Source organism: Muscardinus avellanarius (genome assembly GCF_963383645.1).
Source record: "Muscardinus avellanarius genome assembly, chromosome: 16".
In the NCBI taxonomy this organism is placed as follows: Eukaryota; Metazoa; Chordata; class Mammalia; order Rodentia; family Gliridae; genus Muscardinus; species Muscardinus avellanarius.
The window spans coordinates 62,498,104-62,515,090 of record NC_137802.1 but is presented as its reverse complement, the minus strand read 5'-3'; the positions used below and the strand labels follow the sequence as shown (position 1 = coordinate 62,515,090).

The 16,987-nt window shown below is 48.7% G+C and overlaps 1 protein-coding gene across 1 annotated transcript in view; it reads left to right on the top strand.

Annotated features, from left to right (window-relative positions):
- Positions 1–16,987, top strand: part of FAM20A (FAM20A golgi associated secretory pathway pseudokinase) — a gene marked incomplete at both ends in the record, with an annotated part of 54,633 nt that extends 37,646 nt beyond the window's left edge. The window contains 10 exons of the mRNA XM_080714113.1: positions 1,794–1,978; positions 2,912–2,962; positions 4,858–4,936; positions 7,512–7,604; positions 9,725–9,840; positions 10,337–10,517; positions 11,443–11,552; positions 12,281–12,362; positions 12,777–12,836; positions 16,732–16,987. Coding sequence (XP_080570239.1) covers positions 1,794–1,978; positions 2,912–2,962; positions 4,858–4,936; positions 7,512–7,604; positions 9,725–9,840; positions 10,337–10,517; positions 11,443–11,552; positions 12,281–12,362; positions 12,777–12,836; positions 16,732–16,987 — 1,213 coding nt within the window. The remainder of the gene's footprint in view (positions 1–1,793; positions 1,979–2,911; positions 2,963–4,857; positions 4,937–7,511; positions 7,605–9,724; positions 9,841–10,336; positions 10,518–11,442; positions 11,553–12,280; positions 12,363–12,776; positions 12,837–16,731) is intronic.

Below are 16,987 nucleotides of genomic sequence, written 5' to 3'. Positions count from 1 at the left end.
CAAATCCAGCTACAGAAAGGCTGATTCCTGGGTCAGAGCGTGCCAATGCGAAAGCCGGTGGGAGACCGAAAGACTGAAGCCAAATCTCTCTGAGTAGTGTTTCCCACGGTGAAGACTGAGTCCAGAAAGCGGGGTGGAGACAATCCAGTATGTGGTATGAGACACACAAGCCACGAAGAATGGGGGCGAGACGAGGCAGGTGACCAGGGTGAGCTGTCCCTGACAGCCCAAAGGCCTGATGGGAGCACAAGTCTTCACTGCCCCCCGGGAGCCTCCCGAACATTTGGGGAAATCACCTTCATAAATATAAAAGATAATGATGCGCTCTGTTGTTCCCGAGACTTTGCTTTCAAATTGGGGAGTTGTTCTGACAGGTAGAGAAAGCAGAAGCGGGATGTCTCCCGGGCGGCTCTTGGCTTCTTTGCCAACCACCCCACTCCCTCCCCCCGCTTTTATCTCAACTTCCCTGGCTACAGCCCTCCAATACCTCGGCCAAGGACAAAATGGGGAACTCGTGGATCTGATCAAGAGTCACCCACTGTCTAGAAACAAAATCCCTTTCTAGGGAGAAGCATCCACATCCATTTCTAACATAAGAAAAAAAGTCAATAGCTACGCAGAGCACGTTTGCACGCCACAGACCCGCCAGGAGTGCAGAATTAAAATGCATATCGCTAGGAAATGAACGTCTGCGGCCCCAGAATTCCTCTGTTGGCACCTAACCCCAGTGTGTTGGCCTCGGAGGTGAGGCTCTAATTATTCACAGATATATGATTTGTTTCCCAAGCTGAACTCAGCCTCCAAATGGCAGCGGTACCATTTCTTTCTTCTTGTTCTTGCAGAAAAGGTTACCAAGAAGGACAATCGGCACATGGTTAATTGATTCTTTCTTTCCTCCTTACCATACTGATTAATCTCACTCGACTTCCAGCCCGATTGTCACCATGACCTTCTCCCCCAACCTCCTGACTCATTAGGACATAATGTATTGGGAGATGTAAGGTGCAGACTTTTTATTTTATTTTATTTATTTTATTTATTGTGATGCTGGGGATGGATGGAACCCAGGGCATTCTACCTCTGAGTTGCACCCCAGCCCTATTTTCTATTCTTTATTTTGAAACAGGGTCTCACTGAGTTGCAGAGGGCCTCACTAAGTAGCTGAGGCTGGTGCAGACTTTTTAATTTTTTATCTTATTTTATTTATTTTTTTATGGTACTGGGATGAAACCCTTCTACCTCTGGGCTACACTCCCAGACCTATTTTATATTTTATTTGGAAACAGGGTCTCTTAAGCCAGCGAGGCTGGCTTCGAACCTGCGTGATCCTCCTGAACCTGCGCCTCCCAAGCGCGGGGATTACAAGCGTGCGCCGCCACACCAGGCCGGTGCAGACTTTTTAATAGGAAAGTTCGCGAAGGATCCCAGGATCTCTCCTTGAGGTCCCAGATTATATGAGGCCCCTAATTCTACTCTTAACAATCGGCCCTTTTTTCTCCATGAGATCTGTCCTGGTCTGTAATTCAGCACTGATGTATTTATATAACTGCTCACTTTGTTCACTAGATTGTAAGCCATCCGCGGACAAGCGGGCCTTTTGCTCCCCATGGAATCCTGAGCACAGCATAAAGCCGGGCCCATGTTAGGTGCTCGATGAACATGAATTAAGTAATTAATGAGCGAATTAATGAATGCATGAATGAAGTACGCGGACCGGTTGCTGCTGTGGCTTATTGCACTCCTGTTCTTCCAATTCAAAAACAAAATAAAAAATGCTCTTCTGGTTCTTCCAGGCGCCACAAGATGTACAAGGAGCAGTTGAACCTCACCTCCCTGGACCCCCCGCTGCAGCTCCGACTCGAGGCCAGCTGGGTCCAGTTCCACCTGGGAATCAACCGCCACGGGCTGTACCCCCGGTCCAGTCCCTTCGTCAGCAAACTCCTCCACGATATGAGGCACTTTCCCACCATCAGTGCAGGTGAGCCTCAAGGGACCAGGCAGGAGGGAGGACTTTCCCCCAGAGGGGCTGAGTTAAGCCATCACAGGCGGGATCCAGGGCATAGCCTTACAGGGTTGCCCCTCACACATGATAGAGAAGTTATTAAAAAAAAAAAAAAACATTTCGTGGGGCATAGTAGTACATGCCTGGGACTCCAGTCACTGGGAGCTTGAGACAGGAGGATCGCAGGTTCAAGGCTAGCCTCAGCAACTTAGGGAGACTCTGCTTCCAAATAAAAGATAAACAGGAGCAGGCATGATGGTGCATGCTTGTAATGCCAGTACTTGGGAGGCTGAGACAGGAGGATGGCAGGTTCATGACCATCCTGAGCAACTTAGTGAGGCCCTCTGCAACTTAGTGAGAACTCTTATTTCAAAATAAAAAATAAAATAGGGCTGGAGGTATAGCTCAGAGTTAGAATGCTCCTGGGTTCAACTCCTCCTACCACAATAAAACTAAAAATAGATAGATAGATTAGATAGATTAGATAGGTTTAGGAATGTTTCCCAGAGATAGAATGCCCCTGGATTTAAACCCCAGTATAAAAAGAAAAAAAAATTCTTCTTCTAAAAGAGATCTTATAACGTTAACGTCAGCATGACCCCATTATGGATGTATTGCGTAGTATTCTATACCCCACAGGAAGGGACAAAAATTATTCACAGAGACAAAACTAGCCTGGGTGTTTCAGCCGGGCATGGCAGGGTTGAGCACTAAAGGGCTAGGGGGTGGCGAAGGGGATAGAGAAGGGTGTGAGTCTGCAGCCCTGTGGGTTCTGGAAGACCCACTCTGAATGGTCAAGGCTGTGGTCCCCAACCTGCAGGACAGTCGCCCCTGGGGGCTGAACCAGAGTGCACGACCCTACGTGGGCACTTGGCTGGGAATTCTCACTATCCTTCTCCTTCTTCACAGATTACAGTCAGGACGAGAAAGCCTTGCTGGGGGCATGTGACTGCACCCAGAGTAAGTGACCAGCCCCAGCTCCATCCAGTCCCCTCCCTGGCACAGCCATGCAAACACAGCACCCACACCCTTACCTCTGAGAGCGCAACATTCCTCCCCACTCACCCATAAAAGGAAAAAACGTTTAAGGGGAACTCTGGTGTAGGCTCACCCTGGTCCAGTGTGGTCCAAGGACAAGCATCATCAGCATCACTGGGGAGCTTGGGAGAGAGGCAGGCTCTCCATGTCTGATTCTCTGAATCAGAATTTGCATTTTAACAAAATCTTCAACTGATGGGAGGATGTTTTTCGAATGTAAGAGGCAGTAGTAGAGGACTGTGTGTGGTTCACGCTGCTGGCCACATATTAGAGTTGCCTGGGGGTGTTCAGTCCCCTGGCCTGGCCTCCATCGCCACAGGTCTTAGCTCAGTGCACAGCAGGAGGCCCAGGCATCAGCAGTGTGCTGCTCCAGGTGACTCAGGGCAGGGTAAGTGATTGACAGAGTCAGAAAGCTAGGCAGGCAAGGGAGTACCCTCTGCCAGTGCTGTGAACAGGCTCCAGGTGGGGCTGGGCACCCAAGGCCCCAGGCAAGTCACCTCCAGCCATGGATGGCCCCGTCCGTCCATGCCACGTGCTAAATACATGGAAAAATTTTCTACAGGTGGCCAGCCCAGTGGCACACAGCTGTAATTTCAATACTTGGGAGGTTGAGACAGAAGGATCACAATTTTGAGGCCAGCCTCAGTACTTAGCAAGACCCAGTCTCAAAATTTAAAATATATATTTTTTAAAATATTTTATAAATATATATTATGTAAATATATTATATATAATCCAATATAATTCAATATGTAATCCTAGATCATATAATATACATGACCTAAGATATATCTCAGAGGTAGAATAGCCCTGGGTTGAATTCCCAATCCCCAGTTATACACACACACACACAACACACACACACAAATTCCACATGCGATGGGATATGTCAAAGGTTAAACATTTCGAGAGCGCCAGGTTTTCCTTTTCTTTAAGCATCTGCTACTTGCCATTTTATAGTACACAATATGAGTGAGACCTTGTCTGGAGCCGCACAGGGCTCACAGCAGGGCTGGGACAGGGAGAAGGTGCCCAGAAGTTAAGACTTAAAGAAACAAGCAGGGTGAGGGGCGCACGCCTGAAATCCCAGTATTTTGGAGGCTGAGACAGGAGGATCACAGATTCACTGCCAGCCTCGGCAACTTAGTGAGGCTCTGGGCAACTTAGCAAGACCCTGTTTCCAAATAAAAACAGGGCTGTAGATGTTGCCCAATCTGCAAGCGTACAGTTGAAAATGAAAGAGGAAAGATCAGTTCCTCTTAAGCAAACATTCTTTGGGGTTCTCAGTAGCATCTACGTGGGGAACCCTACATTATTTGCCTTTCTCCTTTACTGGCAGAAAGACCGCATTGAAGCCCTGGACACATTCTCCATGGCCTGATGCCTTGGCGTTCACCCCACAGGCTTTGCAAAAACAAATCCTGGTTTTTCAGGGGTTTTTTTTGTTTTGTTTTTTTGTTTTTTTGTTTTTTTTTTTAGCGGTACCAGGGGATGGAACTCGGGGGCATTCTAGCTCCGAGCTACACCCCCAGCCCTATTTTTAGTCTGTCTTTATTTATTTATTTATTTATTCGTGGTACTGGGGTTCCTGGAAACCCTTTTACCTCCGGGCTACACTCCCAGACCTATTTTATATTTTTATTTGGAAACAGCGTCTCCTCCTGTCCCCGCCTCCCAAGCGCGGGGATTACAAGCGTGCACCGCCACGCCCGGCGTTGGGGTCTTCTTAAATAAGCAGAAAGGGAAGAAATGAGTTGGGTCTAGGGAGAGGAAAGTCACCACCCTGAGCCATTAACGCTCCTTCCCCCTCTGCGCAGTTGTGAAACCCAGCGGCGTCCACCTGAAGCTGGTGCTGCGGTTCTCGGACTTCGGGAAGGCCATGTTCAAGCCCATGAGGTAAGTGAGGCCTTCCTCCGCACCCCACGCCCAGGATGGGGGAGAGGGAGCTTGGACCGGAGTGATGAAGGTGACCTAGGGTCTTCATACCACTCACTGGGAGTCTCTTTGGGACGTTCTGCCGCAAGCATAGAATGTCCCAATGTTAATGTTTATTTGAGATAATAATGTAAACAACTAAAACTAGTAAGATCAACCCTTTTCTGTCCCTTGCTGATGTCTGAGCCACACCTCCACATGAACACTGACTTTGGGTCATTGATGACCTCACAAGGCAGGCGCCATTACTATCTCCGCTGTAAGGTGAAGATGCTGTCTGAGATTTGAGAGCCCAGCTCGCCCCAGTCTCCCAGCTGCAAAGAGCGGACCCAGGATCTAAACCCCAGGCGGGCGGGCCACTAAGTCCACGCTCTTTCACATTTTTCTGGGGCTAAAGCCCCTCTTTTTGACATCAAAAATTTATACAGCTTGCTAGGCATGGTGGTGCACGCCTGTAATCCAGGTACTTGGGAATCTGAGTCAGGAGGACCACAAGTCTAAGGCCAGCCTCAGCAACTTAGCAAGACCATGTTTCGAAATCTAAAATAAAAGATGGAAAATTAAGAATCCCTTCCTTGCCCAAGCAATTAGAAACAAATATAGAAACTGTTCAAATTGACCGGCTTCTTACCCCTAAAATCTAAAGCAAAATTTCCGCTACCTAGTGATAAGAGCAAGTTTGCCTAGTCTTATTCCACAAAACAAACTTTCGCTTACAATTGTATAGTCTTTAATCAAATAACAGTAGTTTTTGTTGCTGTTATTGTTTTGTTTCGGTGGTACTGGGGGTGGAACCCAGAGGCTTTCTACCTCCGGGCTATACTCCCAGACCCATTTTATATTTTATTTGGAAACAGGGTCTCACTAAGTTGCTGAGAGCTTCACTAAGTAGCTGAGACTGGCTTCGAACCTGTGCTTGCGATCCTCCTGTCTCAGCCTCTCGAGCGCGGGGATTACAAGTGTGTGCTACCACACCCTGCTAACAGTAGTATTTTAAAGTGTATTTCTTCCGGGCGTGGTAGCACACACTTGTAATCCCAGTACTTGGGAGGCTGAGACAAGAGGACAGCAGGTTGAAGGCCAGCCTCAGCTACTTAGTGAGGCCCTGTTTCAAAATAAAAGAATAAAACATCCTCATTAAGAACAGAATCTTCTCCAGCTCTGCCGTGGATCTGCTTTACCCAGCTCAGCAGCCTGGAGAGAGACTGTTTCTGGGTTTCATCCCCCGTACCACACACACACACACACACACACACACACACACACACACACACACTTCTTAAATTTTTTTTTTTTTGAGATACTGGGGATGGAACCCAGGGACATTCTACCTCCAAGCTACACCCCCAGCCCTATTTTTTAGTCTTTTATTTTTTGAAACAGGGTCTCACTGAGTTGCAGAGGGCCTCACTAAGTAGCTGAGGCTGTCCACGAACCGCGATCCTCCTGTCTCTGCCTCCCGAATGCTGGGATTACAAGCGTGCGCCATCATGCCCGGCTTCTTTCTTTCTTTTTGTTTTTTTAGGATGAGTAATATTTTTTTTATTTTTTATTGGTGCAGTATAGTCATACATCTCAATGGGGTACCAGATGCTAGAGGCACACACGCACACATCACTTGTTTAGCCCCTCCCCAACATCATTTCTACTAAGATATTTAAAGCAAAAGCATTTGTCCCTTATTAAAGAGTGGTAGTAGAGATTTATCCTTGAATGATACACATTCTGAACATATGGGGATGTTTTTTTGTTTGTTTTGTTTTTGGTGGTACTGGGGTTCCTGGAAGCCCTTCTATCTCTGGGCTACACTCCCAGACCTATTTTATATTTTATTTGGAAACAGGGTCTCCTAAGCCAGCGCGCGCGGCTGACTTCGAACCTGCGCGATCCTCCTGTCTCCGCCTCCCAAGCGCGGGGATTACAAGCGTGCGCCACCACGCCTGGCACGGGGGATGTGTTTAATAAGTGTGACACCTACGACATACTGTACAATCACATGCACACTAGTGCTTCTTCTCAAAATATGAGAAGCAGCGGCCGGGCATGGTGGCACATACCTGTAATCTCAGGACTTGAGAGGCTGAGACAGGTTCAAGGTCAGCCTCAGCAACCTAACAAGACCCTCAGCAAATTAGTGAAACTCGATTACAAAATAAAAAATAAAATAGGGCTGAGGGTGTAGCTCAGAGGTAGAATGCACCTACTGGGTTCAATACCCAGACCCACAAAAAAAAAAAAAAAACCTGCCGGTTTCTTTAAAGCATCACCCACTCTCACCAAAGTGTCTAGAGTAGGAAACGGCGCATTGGTGCTGCCCACAGGTCAGTGCCTTGCCGGCAGCCTGGCTCCTCCTACTTGGCAAGTCTCTCCCTGGCCCAGGGAACCACGGGCCCTTACTGATTTGTCCTTTGCTCATCCTTGTGCCCATAAAAAGCACAAACACCTCCCTCTCTTCCTGGCCGGTCATACCATCAGCTCTGCCCCAGGCTGGCAGCTGACGTCTGAGTCCAGGGAGTGACTGTTCTCTTCCTTCTAGACAGCAGCGAGATGAGGAGACGCCCCCAGACTTCTTCTATTTCATTGACTTCCAGAGACATAATGCCGAGGTGGCGGCCTTCCACCTGGACAGGTAGGTCAGGCCACAGAGGTGGTGTCCACCTCAAGGGCAATCAGCAGGAGGGGCACCGGACAGATCCTGGGACAAGCCCCTGGCACCTGTTCCTTCTGGCTCTTCATCTTTTTCCTGCATCAGCGAGATGCCCTCGTCGAACCCAATACCTCTCTCCAACCCCAGAGATTAAAAAACACAAGGTCACCGGGCATGGTGGCGCACGCTTGTAATCCCCGCGTTTTGGGAGGCAGAGACAGGAGGATCTGGTTTGAAGCCAGCCGCACGCATTGGCTTAGGAGACCCTGTTTCCAAAAAATGTAAAAATAGTTCTTGGAGTGTAGCCCGGAGGTAGAAGGGCTTCCAGGAACCCCAGTACCACCAAAAAAAAAAAAAAAAAAAAACACAAGGTCAAACCGGGTATGGTGGCACATGCTTGTAATTCCAGCATTTGGGAGGCAGAGACAGGAGGATCGGAGTTCGTGGACAGCCTCAGCTACTTAGTAAGGCCCTCTGCAACTTGCTGAGACTCTGTTTCAAAATAAACAATAAAGCACCGGGCGTGGCGGCGCACGCTTGTAATCCCCGCGCTTGGGAGGTGGAGACAGGAGGATCGCGCTGGTTCAAAGCCAGCCGCGCGCACTGGCTTAAGAGACCCTGTTTCCAAATAAATAAGATAGGTCTGGGAGTGTAGCCCGGAGGTAGAAGGGCTTCCAGGAACCCCAGTACCACACACACACAAAAAAAAAAACAATAAAAAATAGGGCTGGGGTGTATCTCAAAGGTAGAATGCCCATCCCAGTACCACAATGTAAATAAATAAATAAATATTAAAAACACAAGATCTTCATCACCAGGTGTGGTGGCACATGCTTATAATCTTAATACTGGGAGGTTGAGACTGAAGAATCACAGGTTCCGGGCCAGCCTTAGCAACTTAGGCCCTCTGCAACTTAGTGAGACCCTGTTTCAAAATAAAGCATAAAAATAAGGACTGGGGGTGTAGATCGAAGGTACAGTGCCCCTGAGTCCTGAGTTCAGTCTTCAGTAACACACACACACACACACACACACACACACACACACACACACCAAAAAAAAAAAAAAAAAAAAAAAAACAAGGTCATCTAAGGTAATGGACAGTTTATAAAGAAAACAAATCCTGCCATACTGTTTACATTTCTACCCCGGTGGGCATGGCTATAGTTTCCTGGTCTGAAAATGAGAAGAGGCCCCGTCTCATTTCCCCCAAGGAGTCTTAAGGTGACCACATCAGAAAGTGGACGTTCCTAAACTCCCAGGCCCCTCCTCACTGCTCAGCCACTGCTACTCAAAGAGTGGGCGGTGAATAGAGTCCCATCATGAGCAGCACTCGGGAGCTTTTTATTTTTTTATTTATTTTTATTTTTATTTATTTATTTTTTTTTTTTTTGCGGGTCTGGGGATGGAACCCAGGGGCATTCAACCTCCGAGCTACACCCCCTGCCCTATTTTTATTCTTTGTTTTGAAACCGGGTCTCACTGAGTTAAAGAGGGCCTCACTAAGTAGCTGAGGCTGTCCGAGAACTGCGATCCTCCGGTCTCAGCCTCCCGAATGCTGAGATTACAAGCGTGCGCCACCACGCCTGGCACTCTGGAGCTTTCTAGAAATGCAGAATTTCAGTCAAGACCCACTAACCCAGAACCAGCCTTTTTTTTTTTTTTTTTTTTTTTTTTTTTGGTGGCACTGGGGTTCTTGGAAACCCTTCTACCTCCAGGCTACACTCCCAGACCTATTTTATATTTTCATTTGGAAACAGGGTCTCTTAAGGCAGCGAGGCTGGCTTCAAACCTGCGCGATCTTCCTGTCTCCGCCTCCCAAGCGCGGGGATTACAAGTGTGCACAACCACGCCCGGCAGAACCTGCCTTTGAACAAGATTCCCCAGGGGCACAGGATGCGCATTCACATCTGAGAAGCACTGACCATCAGCACAGCTTGAGTTTGTGAGAAGCTCCCCCTCCTTCCCTGAGGCTTGATGGAATTCGGATTCCTTCTCCACCAGTTAGCCAGCCAGTGCCTCACGTTTGGAGGCTGGGCAACTGAATTTCTCCCCACTCCTTCATCATCCCTCAGATCTGAACAGGGCTCCCTCTCTTTCAGGATCCTGGACTTCCGACGGGTGCCACCAACGGTGGGGCGGCTAGTGAATGTCACCAAGGAAATCCTCGAGGTCACCAAGAATGAAATCCTGCAGAGCGTCTTCTTTGTCTCTCCAGGTAGAGAACTGGCCTGAGCCACATCCTGGGACCGAGGGCTTGGTAAGGCTACGGGCGCAGGCATCTTTGGGAGGGGCAGATGCTGCTATCAGATTCTCCCTGCCTGCCTGCGTAAGCACCACACCAGAGGAGCGGTGGAGCAGAAGAGGTGTGGATGCTGACTAGGCTGTGTGGGCCCTGACCCTACAACCCTGGCCTCCCTGGAACCAGAGGTTATGCATCCAAGGTGCCCCCAAAAAATGATCTAATCACATAGGATGCAGGAAGGCTGGGTCCCTCACTTCCTCTGCTCTGAGAGACATTTGAAAACTGGTACCTGGAATGCTCCGTTTAGCCTCCCTGGCCCCTGCATCTGGGAAAGGCAGATGCTTCCTTCTGCTGCTTTTCCCCAAGCTGAGGGCTCAGGGTTTCCCATCCTAATCCTAAGGGGTTTCTTGGGATAGGAAGATGGTGTGCCACCAAGCCCTCCTCTCACTCCTCCTCTCTCCTCCCCCAGCCAGCAACGTGTGCTTCTTCGCCAAGTGCCCCTACATGTGCAAGACGGAGTACGCTGTCTGCGGCAACCCGCACCTGCTGGAGGGCTCCCTCTCTGCCTTCCTGCCGTCCCTCAACCTGGCCCCCAGGCTGTCCGTGCCCAACCCCTGGATCCGCTCCTACACGCTGGCAGGAAAAGAGGAGTGAGTTGGCTCCCTGGGCACGACGGTCCTGCAGCACAGACCTCGGGGCAGCCACAGTTGGACCCCAAAGGCTACCTCCATCCTCCTCTGCCCTCATTTCATATTGATCCTGGGACCAGCTGGCCTGGATCTTTCTCTTCCTTGAGTTCAATTATGCAGTTATATAAAGAGCCTACTAGGTGTTAGGGGACAAAGAAAGACACAGGCTCTCCCCTGGGAAGCCCCTTGGCCTTGTGGGTTAGAAAGACGAGCAGTCAGGTCACAGAAACACAGTGCAGAATTTCTGTGATATGAGGAGCCATTGTGGGCAGGAGACAGTTACCCTGAAACCCAGGGTAACCTCGTGGCTGCAGTCATGGGGCCTGGTGTACTTCCCGGCGCGACAGTACTGTTTTAGCCGACTGACTGAGTAAGTCCCACATCAAGCCGCCTGGACCGTGGTAGGAAGAGATGTACCAGGGAAGACCTCCTAGAGATGAATGACAGATCCTGAGGGGCTTTTTGAAGGCCGAAGGGTGTAGCGTGCTTTGTAGGCAAAGGAGCACACATAACAGAAATAGCGGAGGATAGCCCTGGGGTTATTAACAGTGTGGGATCACTGGAGGGCCAGGGTCCAGCAGGCTTGGGGAAGGGTTTTAAGGAAGCAGGTGGGGGGCACAGCGTCTTCCCTTTGCCCCTCTGGCCAGCGATAGGTACCCCAGCTATCAGCTTCTGCCCAGTAGCGTGGAAGGGCTCAGAACCTGCTCACCAAGTGTCCCTGCCCAGGGTCCTCCCGAGGGTACCCAGCTACCACCCGGCATCCGGAAAAGCTGCCGCCCAACCAGGGCAGGATCTGGGAGGCCGGGGGTGGAGTGCAGGTGTGGGAGGGTCCCCAACACCCTGCCATCTTGGCTTTTCCAGCCCCAGGACTTCTTCTCACCCCCAGGTGGGAGCTCAATCCCCTTTACTGTGACACTGTGAAGCAGATCTACCCGTACAACAGCAGCAGCCGGCTCCTCAATATCATCGACATGGCCATCTTTGACTTCCTGATAGGTAGGTCCCTGTGCTTAGGGCGCCCGTGACCCCGGTGCAAAGCTACAGCTGGGCTCATCTGGACCCAAGGGCCCTGCACACCCCACCACCTCGTGGCCTCAAAAGTGGCGGAGGTCCAAGAGGACAGACATTAGCAGGTTTCTCTTTAAAGAACTGGAGGAAGTCCAGGGCTGTTGCTAGGAAGGCAGGCACGCCAGCTTGCCATGGGACCCCAGTGGGATCGGACGCGAAGCTGCATGCCCCTTCACCCAGTGAGAGGAACTAGGTAAGGAGGTGAGAAGGTCTCTGATAAACCTGTGGCTGGACACGGAGGGCAAGGCCCCGGCCCCGGCCCCGGCCCTAGCCTGGCAATTCCACCTTCCAGTTCCACAGGGGCCAGCAAAGGGTCAGGCCCGCAGATGGTCATGAAGGCGGCTGTTACACACGTGCTTAGATCCGAGCAGGGCAGACAGGCGGCCCCCTGCCACTCCCCTGGGGGAGGCAAGGCACCCTGTCTCTCAGTAGAGAGCGTCTGGGCCGAGGATGGCCCACACCAGCGTGCACAAGGGAAACAGAGGCAGGTGTCTGCACATTGGAACAACTGGCCAGGGGCAGGGAAGGGACAGGAGCTCTGGGCAGGCCACTGCGCCCTGGACTGTTGACAGGCCTCACTCCCCAGAGATGACAGGCTGGGAGCTTCTGTCCCCAGGCCTACCAGCTCCACCTCTGACCTCTGCCCTGCTCTACAGGGAACATGGACCGTCACCACTATGAGATGTTCACCAAATTTGGGGATGACGGGTTCCTCATTCATCTCGACAACGCCAGAGGGTGAGCATCACCACCTGAGTCCCAGCTCTCCCCTCGTGCGGGTGCTCAGAGGAGGAAGGCCTGCTCCGGGGTCCCCTCCCTCCTGCCCTGCTTCCCCCCAACCCCGCTGGCCTCTTCCTCTTGATCTTTACTGAGTGCCCACTTGATTCTCCCCCACTCTAAAGCAACTCTTAGGGTTCCCTGTAGTGCACTAGGCTGAGGGTTCCTGCGACCTTTTCACTAGTTGATAAGCTCTTGGGGGCCTGGCCTTCTGTAGCTGGGGGAGGGAAGGCGGACCGGCTATTGGTTCTAACCAGGAGGCCTCTGTGCACTGACTGAGGATGAGGTCTGGGCAGGCAGTATCCATGGTCCCTGGCATTTCACTCCAACTGCTAATGGTGCAGGTTGCTTGCTGAAGCTGGTTTCTTCTCCTAGGTTTGGACGCCATTCCCATGACGAGCTCTCCATCCTCTCGCCTCTCTCCCAGTGCTGCATGTAAGTTTTCACGCAGCGCCTGCCTAACAAGGGCAGGTGGTGTTTAGGATAGTCCATCCTGTGGGCCACCCAGCTCTGAAGGCCGCAACCAGCTGTCACTGGCTAGGACGTGGGTGGGTAGAAGGAGGTGAATTTCCTCATTCCTAATACAGCAACTTTCAGTCATCAACTTTCATCTTTAACCCGCTCGGATAATCACCCACTTCGGCAGAGCCTGATGGAATTCTGATATTCTGGCTCAGACCTCTGATTGGCTGGGACTCTTAAAAGCTCATGAATATTACAATGTGATCACCATCCTAATAAAACCCTGACTAAAGTCCCCTAAGCCTGTCAGACGTTCATTGTCCTGGCCTCCCCTTCTCTCGAGGGCCTCCTTACTCGGCTCTCTAGGCTTGTGAAATGGGCCAGCTGCTCAGCTCCTGTATCCAGAGCTAATTATAAATATGCAGTTCACACCTAGCACAACCATCCAATTTGTCACCAGCGGGAAATGCAGAGCATGGCTATTTTTCATCAACTTCTTAGCTTAGTGCAAACAGCTCTTCCTTCCTGAGCAGGATGGGCAGAGGCTGCTTATGACCAAATCCAGGCAATTAAGCCATGGGCACCTGAGTCCAGGTCAGATCCCTTCATAAGAAATCAAAATAACCTAAAGTCAAGATGGTCCTTGGGACTTCCGGGAAGATGGCGACTGAGAAAAGCGGGGCTTAAGAGCCCCGCTAACAACCAATCTCCATTACCACAAAATCAGCGCCTTTCATAGCCAGAAAACACCATCACCAGAAAAACAAAAAAATCACCAGGCTCCAGAGAGAAAGCGGACTGAGAACAGAGCTCAGAGCAACAGAGGAGATACACTGGCCTCACGCCCAAGGACGTGGCAGCAGCGCCATACTGCCGGCGGCAGCGGCGATTTCACCGGACGGCTACAGCAAGCCGAGGTGAGCCACTGCGGAACAGCCAGGCGGGATTTCTCCACGAAGGAACATCTAAAGCTCCCAGTGGCTGAGCTCAGAACACGCTGCAGGGATTCAGAGTGGAAATCAAAACCAAGAAGAAATACACCAGCCTCACGGCCGAGGGCGTAGCAGCAGCGCCATATTGCCACCGGCGGCAGCAGCACCGAATTCACCAAGTCCAGTACGGCTACATCTGCGTACTCAAGAACAGTGAGTCAAATTGTGGGCCACAGAGGAGAAATCCCAGTACTGTACTCCCTGGAACTTGACCCAGTGGGAGAGGGGCGGTGGCAGAGATATCACACCATAGGAGAACGTGCAACCTGGCACCCCCCACAGTCTAAAGCAGCCTCTATCGACTCTCTGGGTCGGAGACTCTGTGATACAACCCAGTAAAGGAGTAGTGGGGTCTGAGATACTACTGACTCGAGATCCAGAACACCTTAAGTGAAGTCATAGTGACCCAAGGGAAGAACCCAGAGAAGGCACAAACATCGGAAATCATGGGAAAGAGGAATAATACTGGAGCAATGAATGCACACAACCCCACAACATCAGAACCCGATAAAACAGAAAATCAGAGATTTCTAGAAGATCAAATCAGGAAAATAACTGTAGAAATAATAGAGGTGCTTCGAAAAGAACTCAGAGAGAGCCAAAAAGAGATAAAGGATGCAATTAATGAAGTAAAGGCCTCAATTCAAAGCACAAACAACCGATTAGACCACATGGAGAACAGAATCTCGCTCTTAGAAGATGATCATTCCAAAAATGAACGCATAGTTTCTAATCTAGAAAAAAATATCAGACAGCAGGAATCTGACATTGAAGAAATATGGGCCCATTTTAAGAGAGCTAACCTAAGAATAATTGGAATAGAGGAGGGAAAAGAAAGTGAAACCAAAGGGATCAATAATCTCTTCAAGGAAGTAATAGCAGAAAATTTTCCAAACATAGAGCAAGAGGTTGATACACAGGTCCAGGAAACATATAGAACTCCCTTTAGACAGGATCGGAGAAGAGGATCCCCACGCCACATAATTGTCAAAATGACCAATGTGGAAGCCAAGCAGATAATCTTAAAGGCAACAAAAACAAAGGGCCAAGTGACATTCAGAGGCAAACCAATTAGAATCACTCCAGACTTCCCAAACCAAGTCATGAGAGCCAGAAGGGCTTGGAGTAACATATTCCAAACTCTGAAAGAAAACAACTTCCAGCCAAAAATTTCCTACCCAGCAAAACTTTCTATCAAATTAGATGGAAAAATAAGAAGCTTCCATGACAAACAGAAACTGAAGGAATTTATGTCTTCAAAACCAGCGCTAGAGAAAATACTCAGAGATTAACTACAAAGAAGAAATAGGTAACACACACCCGAACCAGAGAAATAAGATTTTCCATCCAACAGACAACTAAGATTGGTTATCTGTGGAGATTATTTATGTTAGTCTTTTACCTATCTCTAAATTGTATTGTTTGCCTTTATTGTTAATTTTTAGGATTTCTAGTTGGAATATTAATATACCTTCAGATATAGCATTTGGAAATATTTTATCCCAATCTATTAGTAACTTTTAACTCTGTTTACATTGTCTTTGGATATACAATATATTTTTTTTATTTTTTAAGGAGTTTGTATACTCTTCTGTTGCCTGTGTCATTGAAATCATATCCAAGAAATCACTGCCAATTTCAATGTTGTGAGGTTTTATGACCCAGATTTTCTTCTAAAAATTTATAGTATTAAGATTTATATTTAGGTCTTTTATCTATTTTGAGTTAATATTTGTATATGGGATTAGGTAAGGGTCCAATTTTATTCTTTTCTATGTAATTATTATTCAACAATATTTAGTTAAAAGATTATTATTTCCACCACCAAATGTTCGTGGAAACCTTGTCAAAAATAACTTGACAATATAGGGAAGAGTTTAGCTCTAGGCTTGTATTTAACTCCAATGGTTTATATATCTGCCTTTAGAACAGTACTACACTGTTTCAATTATTGTAGCTTTATATGGTTTGAAATCAGAAAATATATATCTTCTAGCTTTGTTCTTTTTCAAGATCGTTGTGGGTATCTAGAGTCCATATTCCATTATTAGGATAGATTTTTTTTCTGAAAAATAAATATTTAAATATATGATAGTTTCACCAAAAAAAAAAAATAGAAAAAAAATATTCTCTGGTAAGAAAGTAAAAAGAAATATTGAAATGTTATCTTTAAGTCATCAAAAGCTTGGTATCAGACAAATGAAACTGTTATGTGAGATTATCATTTTTAAGTTTGGATAAATTGCTATAATACTAGATGTCAACCACTAAGCCAAGCAGGGAGGGAGGGATGGGGAGAGAATGGGGTGGGGATCGGGTAGGGGCTGACTGAGCGATGTGTGCATGTATGTCTACAAAAGTTTGTATCCCACTATGATGTATGAATACAGTGCACCAATAAAAAATTAAAAAAAAAAGATGGTCCTGCCCTATTTTCATCCCTCTGATGTTGGAATTTGACACCGGAATATTATAAAGTTAGCAAGAAACCATTTGAAGGCTGACTTCAAGGTGGCGGACAGCTTCCTCATCTCACCCACTAGAAGCCTCTCTCATTAACTTTAAGTCTTCTTGAAAGATCATAAGCGTGGCCTAAGGTTTGATCCCATTAGCAGCATCAGCGCAGATGCACGTGGCCCGGCATCACTACACGGGAGCAGTGCAGTTATCACAGTAAAAATGGCATGGCACTTCTTGAATGTAAGGCAGGTGGGCAAAGGCTGCCACCTTTTCTTCGTTCTCTTAACGTGAAATGAAAGACACCGGGGAGGAGGGCTCTGAGAATATTAGCTGTCTCGGCTGTTGGCGGGAAATGGGCACGCACAGCCAAGTTACCTTTTTACATGTATTCAGTTCCTCTGATTTTGTCTTTGCAGGATCAAAAAGAAAACACTTCTGCACCTGCAGCTGCTGGCCCAGGCCGACTACAGGCTGAGTGACGTGATGCGGGAGTCTCTGCTGGAAGACCAGCTCACCCCCGTCCTCACTGAACCCCACCTCCTGGCCCTGGACCGCAGGCTCCGAATCATCCTGAAGACAGTGGAGGGGTGCGTCGAGGCCCACGGAGAGCAGAGTGTCATAGCTGACGGCCCAGCACAACAGTCAGCCCCCGACTCTGGCCAGACGGGGTAA